Raw genomic sequence first — 27,928 nt, 5'->3', positions numbered from 1 at the left:
CAACAAAAATAAACTCCCAATAATTCAAATTTATGATAAATACTTGTTACTTTTGTGTATTTATTTATCTGTATTTATTTATAATTCTGTAGTCTTGAAAGTTCTACTGAAAAATTCTAAAGGGTATTTAGGCTCATTTAAATGCCTGGCAATTCTGAGGATTGTCTCAATTCTCTTTAGGCTGAATTGATGGCTGCACCATAGCTGTCCCAGACTTGTCACAGGTGCTGGCCCTTCCATTTACCCATCCTACCTGACATGTCTGCTGTCATGGTAAAGCACAAGGCATTTGAACAATCCTAATAAAAATCTGGCATGGCTAGTTTAAAGTGCTCAAAAGCATAATTTACTGTATCTAAATTGGTAAGTTTTTAAGAGCTTTGTCTTATGGGTTTTTTTGTCATGTTTGGTGATGTTTTTTCAGCTTCTGCTGCAGGAATGAAAGTGAGATCTTAATACAAAAGAAACAAGCAAATAGCACTGATATTTTCTCATAACTCCAAAATTGGACTTTCCAGTAAATCTAAAATATTGCAAGACTTTAAATACAGTTTTAATCCAACTTTCACTGTTGATTGGATGTAGTCAGATTATTCAAATAAAGAAAGCATTGCATGATGGAATTCACAATAAATATTTGTGCTCATCAAATAAGAAACCAAATAATTTCCATAGAAGTTGCTAGTATAAGGTGCTAGTGTCAATTTTAAATATGTACCTGCTGAAGTTACAGTTTCTCAAAAGAGGAACGACTGTCTCTCAAAACATAAGAAATCACAATCAAATGTCTTGTCTATTAGAATTTTACCATAAGGGACAGGATGCATATTATATAACTTTAGATATACAGTATCTTCTTCAGAGGAAAGCATAAAGTCAGGGCTGGTATAACTCAGTATTTGTACTGTTTTAATGATAGTTAAGACCAGAAAAAGGCATAATTTAGAAAGTAAACTTGCTAGTAATAAGACTATAAAGTATTCTTAGGCTGTTGCCTGCCTCAGTTTTTCCTGGGTACATAGTCATAATTTGGAAGGGAGAAGTCCATGATTCCTTATTTTCCATAAGGGTATGTATTGCAGCAGCCTGTTCTTAGAGATAAAAGAAAGGTGATGGAAACAATGTTCTTTAGCATTCAGTCCTCAACTTTAACCTATGTCAGTTCATAACATCTCATTCCCATGTCTAGGTTAGTTCAAATTTATATAGAATATATAATTTAAGATGCTGACTAAGATACTTCCCTTTTCCTGAAACAAGATGGGAGCAGGTGAGAAAGGAAGCCACCTTTTTCTCTCTTCTTTTTTTCTCTCATGTTGTTTCTTCTTTTGCTTGACCTTTAAAGACTTTTACAGTTGCAGTGTTTTGTTATATAGCTGATCTATTGTTTTTTTCCATGACTGTTCTTTAGGCATAAGGTATGTTAATTTGGGTTTTTGCAATATATAACAATTTTGGTCAAGTCAGATACATAGATCCACATAGGTGTTAAGGTAAAAGATGGTAGAAGTGAATAAACCTATAATTACACTAACAAAGGAAGATGGAGGGATACTTTGAGTGAAAATCTGTCAACAGAATCAAGGACAATTGTAAGACTGTAATCGATCTAGACACAATATGGTAATTTTTGTAAATGCCTCCACTTTCATCTTCCCTTTACTCCAGCACAGAACTTCTCATAGACATCAATTAGTTCATAGTACACATCAGTGTGGAAAGGCAGTGGCCATTGGCCCTGCATCCAGTCTTCCTCACAAAAGCATCCTTAAAAATCCTACATTTTCTGTACTTACTGAAGAGGTCTCATACACCATATTCTACTTTTGAGGGGAGCACCTGAAGGTAATGAAAATGTGGGAAACTAGAGATCTATTTGAAAAAAAAAGAGAGGAAATGTTTATTTAAAAACATGCAAGTCCTGTCAATATTGAGCTCTACTGCTCTAATTGAGTAAAGCAACTTTATTTGATAATAGTAAATAAGCATGTCTGTAGGGCTTAACCTCAGTGGTGCCATACACAAGAGCAGGCATATTCTTTATAAATCTAGTTTAGGATCCTAAGTGTACATTAAGATGTTTCTGTGTACTACAGCAGAAACATGAATTAGTCTCAGATACTCCTCATCTGTTACAAGACAAACCCTTAGTAAGCAGATCAGCTAAGTCTTGCTCCCAGCTTGCTGTTTTTAACCTTAATAAACTTTTGGCTGTTAGAAAATGAAAAATCTCTTTGCTTGCTTCACAGGAAGCTCAGCAGGTTTGTGATGGGGCACAGGGGACATGGCCCACATTCTGACCTAAAACACTACAGCACTGGGTGTATGTGTGGTGCAAGATAAAAATGAGTAACACCTCTGTGCTGTGGTGTGCATGCACATATCATGCAGTGTTAGACCTATGCTTGATTTTATCAGTCACCAGGTTTTGCCTTTTGCTTACTTGGAACAGGATTATGTTTCTGATACACTGCCTTCACTTTTGTAACAAAACAAGAATATAATAAAAACTAGTCATTTCCTCATGTATTATAGGAAACTTAGGTCACTGACAGAAATTAAATCTCTGTCTACCTGATACAGCTATCAGAAAAATCTGATAAAAAATCAGTCCTTACAAACTTACTTTATCTTTGTAGAAGGAGCATTTCTAATACATTAAAGCTAAATACTTTTTAAAAGGTAAATGTTGAGTAAGTTAATGTAAAAAAGAGGTTCCGTATTACATGTCAATAGAGTCTGATCACCAAAAATATGTTGTAGCCCTGGGATAGAAATTTGGCCACTCTGAAGCTAATTCTGAAAGCACTGTTGGCTTCTGTGAACAACTCTTTGCTATTTAATACAATTTTAACTTTTGCAAATAATCTAACTAGTTGCCCTTAGCTAATTTATGTAGTGTTGTTGTAGGGGTATTTCTTCTGCCATGACTTATTTTTACATCTACTATTTTAAAATGATGTGTATTTCATTTCTGACGTCATAGCCATGACATGTAACCTACCATCTGTATCACTGCTGAGATGTTTCTTTCCTCTGCAAAGTGTGTTAGCAATTTTGCTGTATATAGTACATGACGATCTGGTATGACATTTTTCTTCATGAGGAGGACAGGAAACTAACTCCTGAGTTATTTTATCTCTTGTCATAAGTGAAGATATATGTCATAACACTGAACAGCCTTCATGTGTCCTGAATATGCAGATATTTGCATTTTCCCTTCACTTTTCTTTGGGACTGAAGTGGTTGAAATGACAGACGCAACAAATGAAATGCTGAGAATGTGTAGGGAGAAAAGAAGTCTCAATACTGACAGATATTAATAACTTTTGCAGTGTTATGTCATCAGAGGAATAACACTGATGTCTTCTTGTCTAATCTTCAGATACATTTATAAAGAGTAATCACTGAATTGAAAATTATCTCTTTGCTACTTGGCTTTATAGATGTGTGCTCGTATTTGTTGTTGGCTTGAGCTCTATAAGATTTGAAGTTTTTTACAAATCTTGCTGCTACTAAGGAAGAAATGATCTGGTGCAGAATTTGGATTTTTTTTATTTATTTATCCTTGAACAATCCTTGATGCTTAGTGTTCAGTCTCCTTTTTCAGTAGCCTCAATCAAAATAGCAGTACATGGTTCTCTGATGGCATCTCTATGCCAAGGGAGATTAAGGGATATAACAAGCTTTTGAGCAGGTTTCAGCATCACCAACCAGCCTGAACTAATACTGCAGCATTTCTGTGTATGTGCTGAAAGTCCCTTTTTGAGATAGTGTGTAACACTGCTGCCAGGTGGCTTCCAGCAAGGCACACAAATTTTACTAATAATTATATTTTAAACTATTACTTAAAAGTGAGTGGCTTTCCTAGAGGCTGACCACTTTCGTTGCCTTAGACCTCCCTTTTTAAACCCATCTCCCACGTTTAACTAAAGCCAAACATTTGGTTTACTTTTGCTTTACATTTTTTATCATCAAATAAATAGATCTTTTGCTTTACTATTCATTGTTGTCCGATGAAAAAAACATTCAGATCTGTTAATAGTAAGCCTCCAATAGACTCAAACCAAAGTGATAGGATAGCTACAAGGAGGGACAGGTAGTTTTGTTATAGATCCAATAAAAGTCTTCCCAATTCTTTTTCATGTTTCCTTATCCCTAAAGGGACTGTGCCTCTGAACTCCTTGGGTATTAAGAAGATCTGGGTATGTGTTGTCAGTCATGGAATTATGAAAACGTGGAGAACTGAAGAGAAAAATGTAATCTACACATGGTGTGTGTTTGTCTGTATTCTTGACACTGCAGTTAATCAGGGGGCCATGGCTATTACTGATGACCAAGTATCACATTCATGAGAGTGAAACGAAATTCTGATCTGGAAGATGAGAAGAAAGATGAGAAAAAGCTTAACAGAGAATCACGTAACAATACTGAATTTTCCTCCACATCTGGAGGTCACTGGGAACTGATGGACCAAATATGGAGTTACTGTGTCTTTTAAGGTGACCAGGCTACCTTGTCACAGACCAGTTGTTGCATGTTTTTTAGGTTGTAAAGAAGCTAAGGTAAATGTTTAAAGGAATGTGCAAAACTATTTTTTGTATTATTCTGGTTGACACAAATTTTTTCCTCTTGTGCAGGGTTAGGAATGTTTTCCACTGTAGTTTGTTGATGCCACTGCGTGCAAGTGCATTTCGTCTGAATGGTTGGCCTGATGAGGGTGAGGAATGATATGCAAAGCAGTCTCTCTATCCCAGGTTCCCCAAATCCAAGAGCTGTACAATCAGGAAATGCATTATAGCATCCATTGTTGCTTCAGCATGCTTTACATATGCAAATACTGCTCAGAAGTTTAACTTAATAATTATCAGCTGGAGCCTTTATTGATGAGCAGCTGAGGCTAATCATCAGCAGCAGAATTGGAATTAACTGCTACTAGGCTTGTGTTGCATGTGCTTGTCTCTAGCTTTTGGTTACTGTGGCAATTGTAGAAACATAGATATATATATATCATCTAAGCTTATATGTACTTCTTGTACTTTCCTTTTAAAAAACATTGATGTATTTGATGTAAAAATGATGTATTTTAGGCTTTCCCCCTCCCTATCTCTTCCACAGTTTATTACTGAGCAGGAGCCAACATAGAATAGCTCCAGTCTTTTACATCCCACTGCCATGAATGATAGTCACAGTACTGTGTACAGCTGCAGTGACACATTTGGGCACATGCTTTTACCTCAGAGAGCTGTAATGGCTTGTTGGGGACATGGCTGCCTGCTGCTGATTATACATTCTGCTATATCAGGGCCAGTAGTCAGTGAGTCAGTAAGTGTTAGCTTAACACAAAGCTCACACCTGAACAGAGAGGAATACCTGAGTGTAAGATATCCAGATGGCTAATGAAAAAAGAGATGCTGCTTCTTCATAGGAAATTTTCAGATTAACAAATCCCATTGTTTTCCCTCCCACTCCTACTGTACACCAGGGAAATTCAGCTGGCTACAAATACCCTGCAGATATCATTCATATGCCTTTTCCTAAGTGTGCTTTATTATTCACATCACACTCCTACAGGCCCTCTACAGCTTCCCTTCTAATTATTCCCTGCTTGCCCATTCCTATGAATAACCGGTGGCATTCACCCACAATCTGCCATTTAAGGCGTTTAGTAGTCCGTCCTACTATGAATTGGATTTGGCATTTTCCAGGAGGTGCCACAATTTATTTAAATTCATCCAGATTGAAACTCTAAAGGTTTATAATTGAGTTGCAGAAGGTTTCAGCTCCAGGACACAGGCACCCCCCAGGCAGTGGTTTGTCTCTACCCCCATAGTGGAGGTGGTAGAGAGGAATGCTTCAGGGCAGAGGCAACTGGGCTGGCTCAAACCAGCTTAAGCTGAGTTGGATGTGTTGCACTGCAGGAGGTGAGAAGCACTGTGACCCTCTGGGTCAGCTTAAGCTGTGGGAATGGTAACCTCTAACTGAACGGGGATTTATGTCTGTAACTGACCTAAAACAGCTCATTTATTTGTACCCCATGTGTATACTGCTAATTGTGATGAGGTTGTTTATGACAAAAAGTCACTGCTAGCCAGTCATTGCCTCTGTAGAGAAGTGTGTTTGCCAAAAATCCTGTAGGCAACACCTCAGTCCCTGGTAGCATGTTCAGAGGACAGAAGGGGCACTGACCCTCTCGTCCTGTCACAGGATGCTCTGCAGGAGACTTGCTGAGTGTTCTTGTAGGAGATTTCCCTGCAATACGCCTACACATGAGTCTTTCTGGCTGTCACACTGGCAGTCTTGACCCGCCTGCAAAGCTTTTGAAAAGAAAGAGAATACCCCTCTACCTTTTCTGCTCTTTCTCCCCCGCTTCCCAACTGCTGAAGAAGTGGTTTGCCAAAAAAATCAACATCTTTACAGGAGTGGGACTTGGAGAAAATAACAATTTGTCAAGAGCACAGATGGCTTATTTAGAATCTAATAGGTATTAAGACATTATTTTCCCCAGGCTTTACTCCTGATATTGATAATGTGTTATCTTTGCCAAGTTCCCCTCTTGATAACATGTTATCTTCGTCAAGCCAAGTCCCTGATAAAATCTTATTTTCCCTCAGTGCTCACTCTGATAAGATATTATTTTCTTACATCTCTGCTGCCAGTGGAAAGGAGGGAAATGTTATTTTTAGTCCTTTTCTTGAAGAGGCATATATATTGCCAAGGCAATGCAAAACAGGGAAAGAAAGAATGAGAAGAACAAGCAAAAAAAAAGTTATTGTATTCTAGACAAGGAAATGAGCAAATATTTTAAGACTTATGGGCCCTTGTTTTGAACATGCTAATAAGCCAACATTCATAACTAGCTAATGAGCCAATATTTCTTTTGAAAAAGCAAACTATTTTAAAAAAGTCATCTCTGTTTCCAAGAAGGATGTTTATGTTTAGATTTTCTTTCCCTATTTTGTCCTGCATTCTGTTGCTTCATGCTTTTTCTTTACATGGTGTCTTTTACTGTTACCCATCCCTATTAAAGAATCCCTATCAGAATTGCATTTGCTCAGCCAGCAACAAACAATAAATAGCTCTCTGCAGTTCTGCAGCACGATGCACTGATGGTACAACCACAAACCCTTTCTGAAACACAACCCCTTCCTCATTTTGCGTGCAGAGCAAATGCAGCAATGCAGAGAAAGTTGTTCTTGAACCACTCCATTTAGTTAATTTAAGAAGTGGAAGTTGTGTCATGAACAAGGCAGGGCACAACTTTGTAATTTATGAAGTCAAATTTGCCCTGAGGAATTGTTTCTGTCTCTACCACCGAGTTCATTACATGGTGATCATAAGACAAAGATATTGCAAGTGACTGCTAAGTACTTTTCCCCACATTTCCTGGATTTCCAGCTTGCAGACTCCTGCATTACAGAAATGTTAACCTTATGCCTGTTGCATATGTAGCTGTCCTCTGAAAAATTGTTGTGCAGAAAAGATTGTTGAAAATTTGTTGAAAAGCTGTATCAGACCCATCTCAGCTGTGCCTGCGAAACCGGTATTTTCTGTGACCGTTAAGGATTCCAAAACTTCTTGCTTGACTTTAAAAGAGGGACTGATAGTACCACCTTTCCTTTAAATAACTTTGAAAAATATGTCACTGATCCCTGTGCTGTGTTAAAATACATAGTAACGAACATCATAGGCCAGTGAGTGAATAAATCAGTCTTTTCTTGATAAAAGGATGGGTATGTGTGGTCACAAACAGAATGATGAGCTGAAACAACCTCATAAGTAGTTGTTATGCATCCTATGCACACAGTGAAATAAAGTGGTAATCATGCAGTTAATGAACCTGTCAGCAGACACAAAGGAATGACAGCAAAGATGGAACAGGAGACCATCATTCTCACATTTCCAAACTTCTAAGTGTTTGACTTCAGTGGATGCTTGACCCTGACTGGACATGAAGTGCCCGCCAAGGCTGCTCTATCATTTTCCCTCTTCTGCTGCACAGGGAAGAGGAAATATAATGAAGAGCTCATGGGTCAAGACAAGAACAGAAAGAGGTCACTCACCAATTACTGTCACAGGCAAAATGGACTCAACTCAGGAAAATTAATTTTATTTATTACCAATCAAATGACAGTAGGGTAATGAGAAATAAAACTCAATCTAAAAAACCCACTTTATTTCCTACCTTCTTCCCAAATTAAATTTACTCCTGGTTTTCTCTCCTTTCTTTCTTGCAGCAGTGCAGGAAAACAGGGTATGGGGGCTGTGGTCAGTTCATCACAAGTGGTCTCCTTGCTCCTCAATTTGGAGTCCCTCCTATGGGGGACAGTTCTCCACAATCTGCTTCCAAGAGAGTCCTTCCCACAGGCTACAGTTCCTCATAAACTGCTGCAGCATAGTTCCCTCTCATGGAGTGCAGTTCTTCAGGAACACTGCTCCAGGGTGATGCACCTACACAGGGGTCACAAATCCCACCAGCAAGCCTGCTCCAGTGTGGGCTCCCCCACAGGGTTACAGCCTCCTTTGGGCATCCACTTGCTCTGGCATACGGCCCTCCACAAGGACCTGTGGACCTCCATGGACTGCAGGGGCACAGCCGCCTCACCACGGTCTTCCCACAGCTGCAAGGAAGTCTTGGCTCTGCTTCCTAGAGCACCTCGCTTCTGCACTGACCTTGGTACCTGCAAAGTTGTTCCTCCTGTATTCTCATTCCTCTCCTCTCCTCTCTGGCTACAGTTGCTTCTGTGTAATTGCCCGTCCCTGTGGCTGCCCCATAGGTGGCCCCTGTTTCTGACCTGCTCAGTCTTGGCCAGCAGCAGGTCCATCTTGGAGCCATCCAGCATTGGCTCTCCAGGACATGGCAAAACTTCCAGGAGCTTCACAGAGGCCACCCCTGGAGCTCCTCTGATGTCAAAACCTGGCCAAGCAAACTCAATGCACTTTGCAAGTCTTGTTTTCTGTGGGTGAAGGTTTTTTGTATATGATACATTTAATTTCTGAATCCATTGATTGTAGAGGGCTATTTTGTTCAAGGAAAGGACACTGAGAAAGTCATTATCCTGTATATGAACAGCAGGCAATAACATGATTCTTTAAGTAAGGCCGACCTGCAGTGGAATTGAATGGTTTGGGTTTGGGTTCAATAAACCATGTTAATGTGTTCTTAAGTACTCTTAACAGCAGTGGAATTGAACACAAATTTAGTAGTTAAAGAACATGCTGAAGTTCCTAAGTGCAATTAGTATTGACTAAGTCCAAGCCTGATGGTTGATTGGCATCTCCAGTGCAAACAGTCTCTTCTAACTAAATAACATGTAATTTAACACGTGTTGTCCATGCCAAATCCTGAGAAGGACTTAATAGTGATGGGAGAGGTTCTTCTGAGAGCTGAGGAAACTTGGTTGGACTGTACGAAAAGGCTTGGTTGTTACTTCTTGTACTGTCTCTGTCAAGTGGACATCAGTGTTCAGTGCACTTACTGTGACATCTTTCAGTGGTACAGCTTTCTACCTTAAGGTCCATGGGGTTCTCCACAGTGGTCATTGTGTGGGAAAAAATAATTGTGCAATGAACTTGAAATTATTTTGTGGCCTTATCAGGGGGAGAATAATGAGTGTGGTTACCTGCTGTCCCATTTCTTTCCGAAAAATGCTGGCTTTTGGTTAAAATTCTCATACTCCTAGTCTTCAGAGTGGGCACAGATAATGTGAATTTTCTAATGTTAACAAATGTGAAATGGAGGAATATCTAGTATATGTAGTCAGACTGAAGCACTGTCTCTGGGCAGCATAACTTCTTACCTAAGAAGCAGCTACAGTTCATTGCCATTAGTTCATTTTAAAGGTGTTGCATGCAATTATGCAGTGGATGAGTAATAGCTGAAACATACAGAAACTTCTAGACCTTGTAAAAATGTCAAAGCACAAGTAGTTTGTGCTTTCTAGTAAATGAAATGTAAAAAGTTTTTAAAAACCCTCCCAAAACATTCTCCATAATTTTATGGGCCTCAGTTTCTAACACAGTTGTAAGCATTTTAGTTCAGATCAGGGCTGTCTGAAACACTTGGGATGCTTGCTTCTGCACTTTTCTTCTCTGAATCAGAGAAAATTTTGCTTTCCTACACTCAGCTTCTTTCTCCCTTACCCAGTTAACCCTTGGATAAATGTTCTTTTTTCTCTGTGGCTCTTTCCCCAGCAACTTTCCAATGCCACTGGGTTCTTTTCAGGACTGTCACCTCTCCTAAGTCTGGTAACTATAAAACAAGGAACTTGGCTTTAATGCCTATCCTTGAAGTTCTGTATGTAAGGAAGAAAATGCTGCTAGTTCAGTCCTTCTCCTTTCAAATGAATTATGCCGCATTGCTTTCTGCTGCTTTACTTAAGCACCCTGCTTAAGTAAATATTAATGAAATCTGTTGCCTTAAATCCTTTAATTTCATTTATGCAGAAGCATTGAATAATCCATAGAATTCATAACTTACATCTTGTCAAGTTTTCTGAATTGTTGGACATAGTGTGATGATAAGTCATTGACTACTGTCAACCATGAAATAATTATTCAGCTTTGTGTTTGGGTTTTGTTTTGTGGACACCTGTATTTTGCAGGTCATTGTAGATACAGTTGCATTAGCGCAAGTCTGAGGTAAAAGGCTTGACACAGGGAAAAAAAATTAAACCTGAAACTTCCAAAGTTCAAAAATAGAGCAATAACCCCAAATGAAGAATAAAAAATAATAGCTTTATTATTATAGATTACACAATTCAAAAGTGTACTACTTGCTTCAGAGCACAGTAATGTTCCTTGTAGTACTCCCTGGGAGATCTTCAGTCCCAAAGTCACACAAGACCTCGTTATGTTATTTTATTTTGATTTAGATTAGATAAAAAGTGCCCAGGCACTAGTTCAGAGCGCTCTGCCAGTTACTATAAACTATAAAATTCAAGTGCAGTGCAATCAGTTTAACTCTTCTAGCAAGCAACACATCCAGTCAAACATCAGTGGTCCCTAACATTAATCCACTTACTCCTTCAGTGGTGAGATGAAACACACAGAACTAAATCAAATAGTATCTTGCTACCAGCCTTGCCAGCCTCAAATGTGCAAAAATTATGAATTACACTATCTCTGAATTTATGAAAAAAATTACTTTATTTCTGAATATTAAGATCAAACTTCGTTCACTTTTGGTTTTATACTTCTGTTTCGCCTGGGTCTTGGAATTGCCACATTGTCATTTGCAGCAGACATCTAGGATGTGCAAATATACCAAGTCCATGATGGTACACCAGAGAAAAGTGAGCAGTATTAGTAACAAAACATGACTTGTCCAGCTGTATGAACCCTAAAGAGATCATTCCAGAAAACATCTTGGACTTAGCACGTTTTAACAAAACACATAATTTCTCTAGTAAATCAGTGCATTTCAACTAGTAGTACATTTCAGATGAAGAGGCTAGCTAGTTGTTTAATTGAGAGGATTTCCTTACTCCTTTAACATACCAGCAGAAATACTTACTACTGAGAGAACAGTAGTGGAATTACTGGCATTTAAAGCCAAAACTGCATAAACACTGAGCTGGTCTCATTAGCTGCTGCAGCTTCAGTCTGAGGCAGCGGGGTGATGTTTTCTTTCAGTCCCTTTCTCACACTATGCTGTTTCTTCTAAATTCTCTGTAGAAACAGTTGAACTTTTCTGATCAGTATACCTACAATTGTTCAGATGTACAAAATGGTATCCTTTTCTAAAAGATAAAAAAAACTTTTAAAGTTTTAATTTTGGAAAACAGCATTTATGACATATTGTTTTATGTCCATAGAATAAGTAAAGATATGTTTCATTTTTTACCATATTTTGAAATTTTGACGACTGCTGTTCTGAGAGTTACTTCCATATCTTGCTAACTTTTCTGGTAATTATTTGAAGCTAGCAGAATTCAGTGACAAAGACAGAAAGTGATGAGTTAACATCTGTGTCAGCTGGATATTCATCAAGTGAGGAGTTAAGATCGCCAGTGAAGTCTTTGGCTAGATTTACAGTGTAATTGTATAGCTGATGATAGCGCAGGTTGGTTGTTCTGTGGGTGAGCAAAGGTGCTGTTTTTCTTTCTATCTGAAAGTGTCTACACAATACACTCTTGCTGTCCAGTAACAGGGATGCAATAGAATCACAACCAAATGAGTCCTAGTTTTCTTAGCTTCAATATCAGTAGCTGAGAAATAACACAGCTTCAGTTCCAGGCCCTCCAAGCTTGGTGGAGAAAGATGACTCAGTATTCTGTTGCATGTCTAATTGTAGCACGGGTCTGTCCTTTATGTTGACATTTCTCTATTGTTGCATCCATTATTTTCAGACTTTTCAAATATCTCATTTAAGTTTTAAAATCTATTTGCTGGATCATTCATGTTTCAAGATGTCAGTGGCCAAAATCCAGAATTTGTCTCGAGACATTTTTCAGTCTCAGATTTATCCATAACCTTTTCTATTGATTAAAATAATAAATTACAAAATTTTTGTAGTAGATAGCCTGCAAGAAAATGCAAGATATTCTATCCAAATTATGATAAAAATCAAGATAATGATTTATATGCATAACAGGAAGTGTGTATACCTGTATAACTCAACAGTGTAAATTAGAATTGAGGGTTTGATTTCCATACCTGTTTTTTTCATGAAGTCAGTTTAGAGGACTGCTCATGATTTATGTAAATGTGAAACAATGAAAAAGAGCAAGCAATGAACAGGTCTTTATAGCACGGAGATAGTTTTGAGTCGGTAGGTGAAAAATGTACTTGCTAGGGAGAGCTTTCAAGCAATAATTGCATGATTTCCATTTTATAAACCATTCAGGCTGGTATTTGATAAAACCAATGGGACTCTGCACTGGAAAAATCATTAAGTAGCAAATATATCCCTTTACTTGGCACTGATGAGGTCACACCTTGAATCCTGTGTTCAGTTCTGGACACTGAGGTGCTGGAGCATGTCCAGAAAAGAGCTGTGAAGCTGGGGAAGGATCTGGAGCACAAGTCCCATGAGGAGCAGCTGAGGGAACTGGGAGGGTTTATCCTGGAGAAACGGAGGCTCAGGGGAGACCTATTGCTTGCTGAAACTGCCTGAGAGTGTAGCCTGGTGAGTGTTGTCCTCTTCTTACAGGCAACAAGTGACAGGATGAGATTAAATGACTTCAAGTTGTGCCACAGGAAATTTTGTTGAATATTAGGAAAAATGACTTAATGGCAAAGGTGGTCAGGCATTGGAATAGGCTGTTCAGGCAAATGGTGTAATCACAATCCCTGGAAGTGTTCAAAAAACATGGATGTGGATATGGACATGGTTTAATGGTGAACATGTTGGTGCTGGACTAACAGTTGGACTCAATGACCTTAGAGGTTTTTTTCAACCTTATAATTATATAATTCTGTTATTCAATGCATGTAGAAAGTTATATCAGAGAAATACTTCAGTATAAGGTACTCACATATCATTGCTGCAAAGGCATATTTTGCTAATTATGACACTGTAGATAACTCTCATTGTCTTTTGCTTCACTTCAATTTGATTTTGATTGAACATTTTTGAGCAGTTTCAGTTGAAAGTGTTGAATTGAACCTTTTTTACTTTTTTTCAGAATTCCACTGACTCTTTTTAAGCCAAAATACTTTCCAGAATTTGGCCCACATATGTATTGAACATTTCTGTCCTGAACCTCTGATTTCTCAGCAAGCACATAATACTATGTTGCTGAATAGAACCCATCTGTTCCTCACATGTGAATCAGCTGGGGCTACTGTTAGGCACAAAATGGTTGCCAAAATGCTGTCATTTGACTGTGGAGGAAGTGGGAATAGGAAAACTATTTCATCTCGCATACATTTCTAAAATATATTTAACTGTATATTAATTGTCTTTGAATTAAATCCTCATGTTCTTGACTGTCTTCCCAGACTAGAGACTGGCAGGCAGCCCTATGAGAACAAAGAAACGCATGCTTATCTTTTGGTGAGGTTTGAAAATTAGTAGGAGCTGTAGCTCGTAGAGTTCAGCATTTGTCCGAGTTTACCGTGTTTTACCGAGTTTACTTAAGCACGGCCTGGAAGTGCCCAGTCTGCGTAAAACACGGCTGTGTTTGAAGCGCATCTCTGCCTCACAACACGGACACTAAAGGAGGATGCAGCTTCTGGTGTGTTCTGACAGAAGTGCTCTGTTTCCTTGTGGTGCAGATGGGAAGCCGGTGTCGCTGTCCCCGCTGGAGTCGCAGCCCCACAGCCCTCGGTACACAGCGTCGAGCCAGCGGGAGCGCGAGAGCCTGGAGGTGCGCGTGCGGGAGGTGGAGGAGGAGAACCGCGTGCTGCGCAGGCAGCTCAGCCTGGCGCAGGGCCGAGGCCCAGCGCACCACCGCGCCAACCACTCCAAAACATACTCCATGGAGGAGGGCACGGGCGACAGCGAGAGCCTGCGGGCTGGCATCGTGGCGGGGAACAGCTCCGAGTGCGGCCAGCAGCCGGTGGTGGAAAAGTGTGAGGTAAATACACCAAAGGAACCCGCCAGAAACAAAGCTTGGTAGATGTGATCCTTTAAGGACATTGCAAACCCCTGTCTCCTTCCTCTGAAGCCTTTTCCTCCAAAACCAGCCTCTTAAAGGTCTGCTGTGTGCAGCTTTTCAGATAATTTCTTTTACTATGCTTTTTAAAAAAAATCTTTAACACGTTTAATCATCTGAATATCTTCTGACTTATTATTTCATCATAACTTTTTGTCTTTTTCGTTCTTGTGTCCCCCAAACCTGATATAAAAATCAAAGCCTTGTTTCTAGCTGACTTCACTGCTTCTCTGCTGATAAAAACCTGTGGCAAACTGACCCCTGTATTTTAAATAATAATGACTTCAGAGTGCTTAGAAAAGCCTTAGTTCTTTGTTTCTCTGCCTATATTGAAGCGGTTCAGGGTTTATGATTAATTAAATTGTGGCTCATGGATCCAGCCTGTGCTTTTGACTCACTTTCAGGAGTGTATCTGGATGTTAGTGTGGGAGCAGGTGCTTTGTGTGAGCCGTGCACAAGTGGTGTGCTTGGCTGCAGGGAACTGGTGATCTGCTTCTAAGACAATTTTGGTGTGGTTGGTTTGGTTTGGTTTTCCCCATTTTATGTCAGTACTTCTGTGGATGTCATCCAGATACTTAGTTGTCAGATGTCTGAATGATAACAAGTACAAATATGGATAGATCCAAACCAGAAAGTCTCACTTAAAAGCCTTGTGCCAATCCCAGCTGATAAAGTTATCAAAAATAATTTCCTCCATTTATTTCTACAGATAGGGTAATACCATATCACCTTTTATCTTTCTTGCTGCCACTTGGAAGATAAAAGTTGAAAGAAAATTAGTGTGAGAGGAAAAAGAAATCCTAATTGTCTCTTCAGATAAATTCTATCCAATGGGAAGATACCAAATACAGTTTGAAAATGAATTACTGCTTTCCAGGTGGATATCTTGGTCCATCAGTGTAGAAAAAATGAAGCAACATTATTGTAAGGAGAGGGAGAAGGAGGTTTTTGTTTTTCATTTTCCCTCCTCCAGATAACAAGGGTCTGATTTTCCTCACTGTGAGATTTTTTTTGTCATTTCTTTTAATCAGACCATCAATCAGCAAACCTCTCTTTTCCCTTATTATTATATCAAGGAGTGATGAGCTGCATCTCAGTTCTTGGCTGTTCAATGTACCAACCAATCTAGGACACAAAAATAGTAGCTTAAAGTAGAGATAGCTTAAGTGGCCTTACAGTTTATAATATGTTTTGCCAATGAGTTTACTTGCTCAGTGGGGTTTAGCACTCTGCTGGAGGCAATGCTTATATAAAATATGAAATCTCACATTATTTGCCATTCCCCTATCTAACCACACACTATTTTGATCTCAAAATAACTTCTTGCTCTTTTCTTAAGGAATTCACTCAATAACTCAGTTACAGCAATGGAAGTTAAGATTAAACTTCCCTATTATCATATTTACCATAATTTATCCTGTTAGTGTAGATTCTTGTCCTGTGTTTGTGTGAGGGGCATCTTGATGCCTTTCATTCTCTGGTTTTTTTTTCTGTTTCATATGTGTAAACAGAATTTTTTTAGCTTCTGACCCTGGAATATATCACAGTAAGAATGGACAAATTGGATAGTGAGAAACAAGGGTTCTTAAGACTCTTGCTCTGGGGGAGACTAAGAGTGTTAGGAATAGGTTGTTCATTTCATTGAGTCTGTTCTTAGAGATTACTGGTGATAACATTTCACAGTCTAATTTGGGATATAGTCTTTAATAGCGATTAAAACGTTTGAAAATGCAGTTACAATGAATGAACATTAAATCTCTGATAAAGCATAATCTATGTGATATTAATTGTGATCTGTATCAAATAGCTGTGGGTTTGTTGCATTCCAGCCACAGCTTCCTACTTTGTTCATCACAGGAGAGCTCTTCTGATATTGTAAAATGGACCAGCTCAGGCTTCTCTCTGGAGTGAGAAGATGCCTGTCATGCCTTCCCAGTAGTAGACAATTTGAAGACAAACCTTGGAAATAAAAGTGAGCATAGTCCTTACACACGTCAGCACTAACAACAGGCTTCAGAAGGATAGCGTAATGCCAATGAAAGCTAACAAAATTGTGTGCCTCTTTCTTACAGTGTTATCCCAATATCTTTCCAGCTTCTGCCTTCCTAAACCGAGCATTTACTTGAATTAAGTCTGCATTTATAAATATTTTTGAAATAGATTATATATTAGGAAATTGATAATTAGCAGTATAGCATTTAGTGACATAGCAAGATACTTAACATCTGAAGCATTTTTAGAGGCATATCTATATTGTTCTTGTTTTCAACAGTGTTGTTCAATAGGGTTAAGTGTGTAGTGCTCCACAGATCCTCAGCAACATTGGCAGTGTAACACATGTAAAGCAGATGTTATCTGCTTCTGGAAAAAAAACAAAAACAACCCTGGAAACAAACACAAGCATTTTGTTATATACTTGTAATATCTCTTAATCACATTCAGCAATTACTTATGAAGGATTAAATATCCACAGTGAAAGCCTACTGGAAAATTACTGAGGTATGAAATGGCTTACCAAAGATTGTTTTTAACTATAAGGACTAATACGGGTTTTTAAAACTCATTATTTCATCATTCCAAAAAGTAGCCCAAGGAGGAAAAATTATTACATATGCTTATCTAGGCACTGTGTATTCCTCATCAGTATGGATCTAAGGCCCAGTTCTTTGTGTGGTTTTGGATATTTTCTTCACATTAATATTATCCCAGAACATGAAATACTGCATTTAGAAACAGTTTCTCCTGGTCTGTAGTGGCTGAACTAAGTGCAGAATTTCTGTACTGTGTTAGCATGCACCTTGGTGTGACTTAAACTCCCTTTCCTGAAGAAGAAGCTTAGCTTCCTAAACTGCCTTGAAGCACCTAGACCTTAGTGCTTCCTAAACTATTTTCAATTAAACATAGTTCAGTTGGTGTCCCTGATCCTCAGCCTGTAGGGAGAATGTTGTAATGAACTTCCACAGTGTTTTGATTGCCTATTCATATCTCTGTGTACAAACAGAGGAAGAATTAATTGACTCTCGAAAGCAGGTGTATCGTCATATCATTTGTTGCTGCAATGAGTTACATTTTCCAGAAGCATCTCCAGTGAATAACCTGAGTCCAGACTCTTGCAGCAAGTGGCAAACATATCCATCACTCACTTTAAAGAGAGCATTGTAGGAGGATGGACAGTTTGAGTGCTCAAACTGAATATCTAGGCTAGAGTGTGACTAGTATTATCCAAAACTACCATGGAATGCCAACAGTAGAGGGGCAAGCGTAGCATGCGGAGTCTTGGTGTGAGAAGTTTGGTGGGACATGTTGAACCAAACTGGCAGGCTGACACTTGTAGTGGAAGTTGGAGCATTCTTTGGTCATGTGGCTTTAGTCCTTGGTGTTAGATGCAGTCATTGAGTCTGGAGGTTGTGTGAATCACAGTGACCAGTTGTGGTGGGACTGGGGATATGCTCTTCCAGCCATCTGGAGATGGAAAAAAAAGTAGTTTGAGAGAGGTGACAATTTTCAAAATCTGAGAGGTGATGTTTGCAGTAGTATGCTCAGGAGGGTGCAAGTTCTTTCAAATGCTTATTTCAGACATATCTTGCCAGAATCCGGGTACAGCCAGCTGCTCTCAATCCAAACGTGCATTTGGAACAAGCATGGAGAAAAGAGGAAAAAATGGTTTTCCCCTTGGGATGCAAACATCTGCAGACAGCTCAGGTTGATTACTTCATTTTGGCTTATCTGTTTTTCTACTGTCTTTATTTAACAGTTAAACAAAGAGAGAGAGGAAAGTGAATCAGGGAAAGGAGAGGAATAGACTGTCTTGCAGCATGCTGCAGGAAAAAAAAAAAAAAAAAACTTGGAAAGAAAAGGTCTTGATTTCTGTTCTCTTTGAGGATTATTGCTCTTTTGTTTAACTGATTGCAGGCAGGAATAGAAGTGATATGTAATATCAAGCACCAAAGAGAGCCTGAGCAGAAGGTACATGGATGCCTGTGTCTCTGAGCTGGAAAAGAACATTCAGAAGAGTAAAAAGTGCTGCTCTCACTGTGTCCTGGCTGAAGCAGCATACAAGGCGACAGCAGCTACTAGAAGACAGCGAGGAATGCATGCTTTCAATTCTGAAACAAACTGATCTAGTAAAAGGAGAACAGATGTGGGCAAGCACTTGACTGAATAAATTCTGATTTGGAGGGCAGTTGTAAGGTAGAGACAGTGGCCTTGAGGAGAGCTTTTCTGGCAAATGTAGATAGTATAAAACAATATTGACAGTATATGACAGTGCTATTCTGTGAAAACCCCTAAAATGTTTGTCTCTGGTCTAATGCCTTCAGTGAGATGTTTAAAGCAAGGGTGAAACTGTTCTCAGTTAACTTGATTTTAATTGGCACTGAGGGGAAGCATCTTAGGTCTTCCAAAAGCCTGAGAAGGACCAGGTGACAATCAGGGAGGAGGCAGTATGTGTAGGATCAGGAATCAGTGCACCCATGGCAGCCCATGCTGATGATATAGTACAGATTCCTGCTGCAGTAACAGTCATTAATAAGCAGCCTCTGCTCTCCCCTCTTATCACAGGAGAGAAACACAATCAATTTTTGCCAAGTGTTGAGCATGCTGGGCTCCCATTGACTTTAACATAATTTTAAAGGGCTAATGCCTCACAGAGCTGTTGCCAAAATGTACTGCAATGTCTTTTCTTTCTCACATCTCTCTGTACAGACAGTTGTCTTATTAATTCAAGTCCTCTTAAAACATCAGATCTTAAATATGCCTGAGCTTGGGAAGCACAGTAGGGCTGGAGGCAGCTGTGATGTTCATGTGGACATTCTGCAGTGGCACAGCCACTTGGCAGTTGTATGATTCAAACTGAGCCTTGAACCAGGCAGTCTTAATGGATGGGGCTGTGGGCTCTTCAGATGTGCCCAACACATGGCACTTCTTGTGTAAATGTGCCTCTGTTACAAGCCAGGCTTTGGGAATCTGTGACTATGTGAGGAGGCAGAATTCCTCATTTGTTCTCAGCATAGTGGGCATTCTGTGGAAAATGAGAGCTGTGCATGTGAGAAACCAGCTAACCAAGCTTCAAATGGAAGCCAAATGAGGCTTCCCTGCAGTTTCACAGCTGTGTCCCCAATGGCAGCTTTGTGCTGATAGCATGGTGAACTCTGCTTCATTTCTGTGACCACTAAGAAACAGAAGATCACACAACCTGGAGTCAAAACTTGGTAGGATTAATCTTTCTTTTGTCCCTAGGGAGCAGAAATGGCTAATTTTTAAAAGCAGAGCAGAGTAACGTAATAGCATTTTTCAGATTAGTACTTACTGGCTAAGTAGTGACTCGTAGCGCCTTTTCAATTTTCCCTTTCCACCTGAAGAGATGAGGAAATCTCTGCCTCATGTTAAAAGGTGGGTAAAAAGGCACAGAATGAGTGATAATTTACCAGTGGCATGAGGTGGAGAGAATATATTTGTGGGGGTTGTGTTTAACTTCACATTAACTTCCCTGCAAGAACAGCCCATGCTGGTAGTCACAGGCAGGGAGGTGGCCACCTGCCTTCACAGCCTGTGTGCCATCACATCTCTGGGATGCATCCAGCCCTGGCAAACCAAGAGTCGCTGTCATGTTCATCCATGAAAGCTTCCTCACCCTCTCCATACAGGCTGTGCATAAGACAGAAATAACGCAAATTTTCTGGAATCATACCTGCTTCTGATTATCAGACATAATTTTAAACTTTAGTTCAGAAGATTAAAAATGTCTGTATGTTTGCACACTCAGGACTTTGTGTGCTGCTTACTTGGGGAGGGCGTGTGTACACACATGCACACGTATGTCTTAGCTAATGAATGCAATTCTGTTCAAACATCTGATGTAATGTAGGCATAGTAATGACTTTGGAATGATGATGGTGCTGTAACTCAATTAAGATGTTTTTAGCAAACTGCCTCAAGTGGGTTGCAAACAGCTGCAAAACACCCACTCAAATCCCTAACAATTGCAGCACTAAACAACAGCAGTGTCGTGTGTGTGCTCTCCTTAACGAGTGACAAACACAGGAGCAGGCTTTAACTTTTGTTCTTTTTGTTCCTTTTCTCCCTCAGACTATCCACGTTGCCATTGTCTGTGCAGGGTACAACGCCAGTCGGGATGTTGTCACACTCGTCAAGTCTGTCTTGTTTCACAGGTAAAGGTAGCTTTCTTTTCATGGATATTGTATATCTGATTATGACTAGGTGAGCTTTTTCTAGGGTTACTCTCTTACTTCAAAAGAAGGTCAAATTCCCTTCCCTGGTTCCTTTCTCTTTTTAAGGAATGAAGCATTTAATTTATGACCAGATTAGACTTAGATTTCACCTGTGTGAAGATTTCTTAAGTGAATAAGAGGGATCAGAGATCCACCTGCTACCCCTGTTGCATTGTGGGAACAGGGAAAATATCTATCTTCACTGTAAAGTATCTTCACACTCTTGAATGCTGTAAAATAATGGTAATGGTAATAACAGTGTTGTATTCATTTACCCTATTTCTGGTATCAGTTTATGGCACAGGTGTAGATGATGAATTCACACTGGTTGCTTGACTATCCCACCGTCCAGTTTTGACATTCGTTTTTGAAATAAACATGCTGTTACAGTCAGCCTATACACTATTTCATTAAATCCAGATGGTTTATTCCAGCTTTGGAATGGCCCCTCAGAAGGTTTTGCAACCTGGTTTTAGCACAGTTAGCTCCCAAAGTTAAGAGGCATAAATGTACAATGAAAACAAAATAACCAATTCCCTTAATAGACAGCAGCTCCAGAAAAAGAGAATTCACATTAAACTGTGCGTGGGTGTATGTGTATATCCATTGTCCAGTTTAGAAATGTCTCTCAGAGATGCTTTCCAAAAATGTTGCAGAAAGTGGATTAAAACGAGGGAAGTGATCAGACTGTTTGACTCAAACAGGACAAATAGACTAGTAAAATAAGCTTACAGTACAAACAACTTACTGAGGAGGTAGTTTCAATATGCTGTTTTACTTGAAAGACAATTTTGTGCAAGAATGAATGATTCTTGTTCATGTCATATGGTAATAATATCTCTCTTGCATCTAGCATGAGTAGGGCTTTCCAGTCCCACACTTTGCTCCTTGTGTTTGCCTCCAGTCTCCTGCTGGAAGCCTTGGTAGTCACTCCCTGACAGTGGTTTTAGTACACCATTTTATCATTTTTGGACAACTTCCTAAAATAATATAAGTGCTTGCCTTGTCCAGTATGAAAAAATACTCCATAATACTGTTTAATCAAAATATGAGAGCAGCTTCCATTATCAACACAGTCTTTGCAAGTCTTTTGAGAAGTAACATGTTCATGTTAGATGAAGGGTAGGGCCAGAAGAACAATGCTAAAATAAGCATAACAAAAGCAAAAAAAAAGTAAAAATCTGTGTCATTCTTGGTGCAGAATTTTTCTGAACGTTAAAATTCTGTTAAATGTTAAAACTATATCAATTTCCAGTTAGAAGTTTGAATTATTCAGTGTAAACTGGCTTTATATCGCAAGGATGTGGGGAGGTTTTGTCTATTTTAATTGTTGTTTCTAAGAGAAATTGCGTTTTTGTGGTGACATGAGTTAGCCTAGTGGTTTGCTTCTCCCTGTTTTTTCTGTCCTAGTACTTGAATCCATTTTGCAAAGACTTTAATCTCTCTGATTCCAAATGTTCTGTAAATAATAGGAATCTCACAGCTCAAAGGTTTAAACAACCTCTCTCTGTTTTCCTTAAAGGAAATGTCCCTGTTTTACTTAAGGCAATCCTCTGAGCAATTAGAAAATTTTTTAACAATACTGCCATGTAATGAAATTATTCAATAATGATAAATTAAAATATTAAACCAAAAAAAGAAATTAATATTGGTATTTCTAAGTCTGATGGATTCTGCCTCTGTCAAGACCATATTGTTCTTTGGCCTGCACTACTGCTCGTCTCAGGATTTGTCGAGCTCAGCAGAGGTGGTCAAGATAAAGTCCACTATAGCTAATGAAACTTGAGTACATTCAAGATAACCTGTCGCCCTTGTTTGCTTAGAACATAAAGACGAATCTACGTCCATTCCTGCCTAGAACTAGCTTTTCTCACTAAGCATTAAATTGTTTGCTAGAAAAAGAAGATATTCTCATAAAAGAGACAGAGCTTCTTACATACCCTTCTTTATTTTCTTCTAGAAAACACAGGCTTCTTAAGCATCAGTTGATGCTATGGCTCCATGGCCATGCTTCAGTAGCACTCCTTTCTTGGATCTCTGTCTTTGGAATGGCAGTTGTGTAGAAGGATGCAGAATAAGCAAAAAGAAGCAACAAACTAAGCTGAATATTGATTTAGAGCTAAGTTTCCTTGCATGGAACACGGTTTCCACGTGCAGAGAATGTTATCTTGGAGACCAGTATGTGCTTCAGAAATGGTGATAATTGGAAAGGCTTCTTTTAGTTGCTAGGATCTATTTACTTGTAGGAATGAAGGATGAAGACAGGTCATGATAGTGCGTTTAGGAGAGTTGGAAGTGGTTGGTTCAGATAGTCAATGCTTCATGATGTCAGCATCCAGTTTACTTCTGTCTTGAGGGTCCTCAGTGAAAACAGGCATGGAGATGTCTCTTCTTCTAACCCTAAATATGCACCAGGGAGTGCATCCTAGCTGGCATTGTCCAATCAGCCAAGCAGAATGGACATTAGAAAGGTCTTTATGCTTCCAATGGAGAGGTTTGCTTAACAAGAAGTTTGCTATCCTAATCTCTAAATTAGGCTACTGGTCCTCCATTTGCAGGATCACCACATTCAATCTCAAATATAGTTTTGCAAGAACAGAAAAAAATCAGAAAATTCCAAATCTACTGTCATAGCGATTTTTTTTTTCCTTCAATACACCCTGAATCCAATCTACTGATTAAACAACTGACCCCTCAAAGCAACCAGGCTTAATGTCCTCAGTTGTCCTCCTGCACCTTAATTGGTTTGTTTGTTTGTTGTAAGACACTATTTGGAATTTGTGAAGATGTCATATCCTTCTTTTGGCATTTCTGTACAGGTTTGTAATTAAGGCATGTTTTAGCATGCATTTTGATATAAAACTATATACCTGAACTCCCTACTTCCATAGGAAATCCCTACTTCTCTAATAGAAAAGCTCTGAGAAAAGGAGGCCATGTCAGTCTAATCCCAGGGAGCATTAACATATTTGTTACACCCCCAACTTTAGCTAGAGTGCTAAATAGAGACACAAAACAGCAGGAGTGCTGGGTCATTAAGGATAAAAGCTACAGGATTTTCTGTAGATGGAGTGTGCTGTCTCTTCTCTCTTGCATGAATGTACAGAAAATCCTGTATATTGAACATTTCAACTCTCCACAGGCCTAAAACACCAAGATTTGAGTCATACCATATATATTATGAGACTTAGGCAAGGTACTTGTTCAGACCGCTTGAGAAACCATATCTATCTTCAGGTTCCAGAGAGTGGGAAAAAGAGAGGAAAGGGGTCATGTGATTGATTCCACATAAGAACACCACAGTTCAGAAATGTGTTTCATTCCCAGTGATAAAGGAGCTTGATTCCAGTTTTGTCTTTGGAAAACGTATGCTCCAGCCACAAAATCCAGAAGCTTTTAACACCCAGTTTGACATAACTGACAGTCTGTTCTCAGGAGGAGACTCAGCAGAGCTGGGATAGTGCAGGGTTTGCAGTCTGATAAATATGCATTGGCAGCGCTGCACAGAGGGAAGCTTGTAGAATGAATACTCAGTCCTACTCTGCAACTTTCCTGCTTTCCTTTCTTGCACATCCAGTTCCCAATTATGACAGATTTTATAAAGCCAGTGCAGGGCTAAAAAAAATTATCTCTGAGTTTTAACACACACCAATCTTATATCATTGTGTCCTAAGAGCAGCCTAACTTTAGTTTTTCCAAAACCAGAAGTCTTAAACACTAAAAATTATTTATATTGGGTCAAATAGGCAGAATGAAGTGCAAATACTTTTGGAAGCAGTGATTGTAGTAGTATGTTAAAAAGCCACCTGCATTTCTTTTTTAAAACCAAAACAGTTTCTTGTGGCTGATAACATTCCTTGATTCTTTTGCAACTATTGGTCCAAGTTACATTGATGATTTTCAATGTTTTACTCCATTTCTGAAAATTGTAAACCTTAGAGTGCTACAGAAACAGCCTACAATTATAGTTACATATTGAAAAGATAATTTCTCTCTCTGTTCAGGTAAGTCTGAACTTGAGTAACAGCTAAAATGGTTTTTAACATGCTCTTATCTTTTCTGAAGACATGCTTAACACTATGTTTCATTTGGAAACAAAGAAAGAACCAAACTTGCACAACTGTAGTGTGTTTCTGGCAGTTAGGTCAGCATGACAATCTGTAAAAAATGAACTTCTCTTTTGTGCCAGTTAGTGTTGGGTTGGTGCCCTTATTTTTTCCTCCACTATGTCAGTCCATCTTCTCAGGAATATTTACTTCTTAAGCTGTACTGTCCACCTCTGCTACAGCAATAGTGGCATAGGAATGTGGTAGCTTTGCAAGGAATGTAAACAAAACCAGACAATCAGACAAATGCTTTTTAATAAGAAGTTGCCTCTTTGCTTTAAGAAGGCTGCTTGTAACCTTAAAGTTAAGCGCATGTCTGAGCATTTTTAAGAACAGGATATGAAGCTGTGTTATAGAATGCTGTATGAATCATGAACTCCTTTTTTTTTCTTAGAACAAGTAGAATAAGGCAAACCAAATGAAAATCTAAATTAAATTTAAAGGATGTCATGTAATTTCCAAGTAAGAGTCACAAGTCAACACTGGCTGGTAATTAAAGCTTATATAATCTAATGGCTATATTCCATTGAGACCACTTTGCCTTAATGGAGTTAATTTGAGAATTCAAAACCTCTGTCAGTGTTTCCAACTTCTCTAATGTTTCAGTCTATTTTGTGGGAGGTTATTCTGTCAAAAACCATAAAGCATGACCTGGTTTCTCCAATCCATAGAAATGCATCAATAATACACACTTCTTTTTGTTTTTTCTAGCTGTCCTAACATAAGAGGCATAATGGAGAAAGCAATGTTTAAAAAAATCTGCCCATGAAATCTCTTGGTACTTCCCAAAGTACTTCTGTAAGTTAACAGAAAAGAGGAAGATCCACGAGTGTGATGCAGCAAGTGTGTATTTAAGATCTCTCCAATAGTTTGGGGAGTATCTTCATCAATACTGGGTGTGAAATGGTATAAAAAGTCTTGAAGATTTTCACATTAAAATTTTTCCCATATGAGGGAGGGATTGTCATATGGGCATTAGGAGAAAAAGTTTCCCAAACTGCCTTTTATAATTCCTGTTTGAAGTTCTTGTAACCATTTGTTACAGATATAAAAGGTACTACCTTGTTGAGCTTCCCTTAATAAAGTATAGGTTTTGGAAATAAACCCCCTGGGCTACTGACCTTTTTATATTCTGAGAAAATAAAATTCCTCTGTTACAGAGGGAGAACTGTGTAACCAAGCAGCCAAGGAGCTGCCTTTTGAATTACTAACAATTGAGCTATGGAATAGTGCAGAAGGGAAGAGTGAGTCTTGGTTCACTACTCCCTTTTTCAATTGTAGATTTCTGTATTTAACTCTGTGGCAGTGGCTGTTTGAAAAGAAAGGGCCACAAATGCTTGAGCAAGCAGATCATAAATCTGATGAAGAATAAGAAGTTTTGAAATGCAAGAATAAGACATCATGATAAGAAAAAATGTAGAGAAGTGGGTACCTTGGAATAGACTTCTAAATTCATGGCCTGACGTTTAAAAAATTGACTTCTTTTCATTTTACTAACTTTATAGGACCTCAGCAATTTTGAAAATGAGGACATTCATTCAAACCCCTATATTTAGGTCTAAGAGCCTATATTTAAGCATCCATGCTTAAAAATCTTGGCTAGAATCTCCGTTTGTTCATTTTGAGGAAAGTAATTTAGGAAAATGACTGTGTGCTCTTTACTTATGGTTTACTTTGTCAGATAGTGTTCTGATCTTAAGATAAGTGGAAATAAGTTAATATATGAAGATTTTCAGTTTTCTGAATAGAGTACATAGAACCTTAAGTTTCCACTTGATGGGAAATAGCCACATTTTGGAACTACAATTTTACCACAGTAAGATCTTAATGCATCAGCATCTTCCATGCAGCAAAAACTGAAAAGTTGTAGTTGGTAGAAATTCAAATATTCAAAATCATTGGAGTAAATAAGATTAAGTATTTCTGAACCTTGTGAGAAATCCTATGGCGTTTTCAATACTTGCTTCTGTAGTAAGGAGTCTGAAAGACCTGGGGCTCAGGGTTCTGAAACCTGGGATACTAGCAACACTTATTCCCAAACAGATTTATTCATTTGAATACTGTGGATTTTCCAAAACCTGTTAGTTTTGTGGGAGAAGTTTATCTCAGTTGCCATATATTGACCCATGTTATTCCATAGTTGCATATACTGTCCCCATTACAGTATAGTGATTTCTATCACTGCAAGATACAACCACCCTAAATATGTGTTTTTTAAATTCTCTTGATGTGCCCAGTGGAAAATGGGAAAAATGTCCAAGTTTAATGAAATTCAGCTTTCAGTGGAATCCTTCACAATATCCTGATTGTCATCCCTAATTCTTAGAGCCAGTGATTCAATCATGCTGTCAGATAATCATGGCATCCCTCTTATCTATCTCCTGAGATAGATTTCTCATCTTGCAGAATCTCTTCTGTATCTTTTATAATGAATGTTGGTTGATCTTCAAGCTTCTGAACTTGTTTCTTAAACACTTCGAAGCAATCCATATCTTTTAGGCTTCGCATATTGCAGGCAGCAGAAGAGGTTGAAGATGTCATCTGTGTGTATGCTAGTACGGTTACCTTCAGAGGGTCTTCCAGCTTTGAGGCTGTGCACTGTTGGCTTCCAGCACCGTGCTGAACCTCACATTTCACAGAACTGAAATCTCGTCTGGAGTAAAATTTTCTGTGGCTGATGCACATTTAGTTGTAGATGTCATCAGGTCACTATACTGTTTTGGGGATATATTTTTGTAAGTGATAATCTTCTGCTTTGCCTCTGACACACGCTTTCCTTCCAGCTGAATCTTTACCATGAGGCTAACAACTTGAAAGAGATTTTTGTGTGGGAGTACAGCTATCCTTTTTTCTTTCTCCCAGTAGGAGATGAACTAAAGTAAATGTCACCCACTTGTTCCCATTTAAGTTTCATACACTCTGGGTCATTCAGATAAGTATAAACTGCTACTGAACATCTGAATGTCTTTGTGTCAGATTTTTCCTTTTCAAC

At 38.8% G+C, this 27,928-nt stretch overlaps 1 protein-coding gene across 7 annotated transcripts in view; it reads left to right on the top strand.

Annotated features, from left to right (window-relative positions):
* The window catches only part of LARGE1 (LARGE xylosyl- and glucuronyltransferase 1), a 276,790-nt gene that overhangs the window by 115,625 nt on the left and 133,237 nt on the right, over positions 1–27,928 (top strand). For all 7 annotated transcript variants that reach the window (XR_015772471.1, XR_015772470.1, XR_015772469.1 and 4 more), the window contains 2 exons: positions 14,221–14,522; positions 20,688–20,770. Coding sequence is in view for 3 of the 7 variants with exons in the window: in XM_014256670.2 (XP_014112145.1) it covers positions 14,221–14,522; positions 20,688–20,770 (385 nt within the window). In the remaining 4 variants the exon portion in view is untranslated. The remainder of the gene's footprint in view (positions 1–14,220; positions 14,523–20,687; positions 20,771–27,928) is intronic.

Source organism: Pseudopodoces humilis, chromosome 5, assembly GCF_049639895.1.
Source record: "Pseudopodoces humilis isolate 2021_Gansu_Grassland_sample_001 chromosome 5, ASM4963989v1, whole genome shotgun sequence".
NCBI classification, from domain to species: domain Eukaryota; kingdom Metazoa; phylum Chordata; class Aves; order Passeriformes; family Paridae; genus Pseudopodoces; species Pseudopodoces humilis.
Note: the sequence above shows the minus strand (reverse complement) of the source record. Positions and strands in the feature narration are given on the sequence as shown.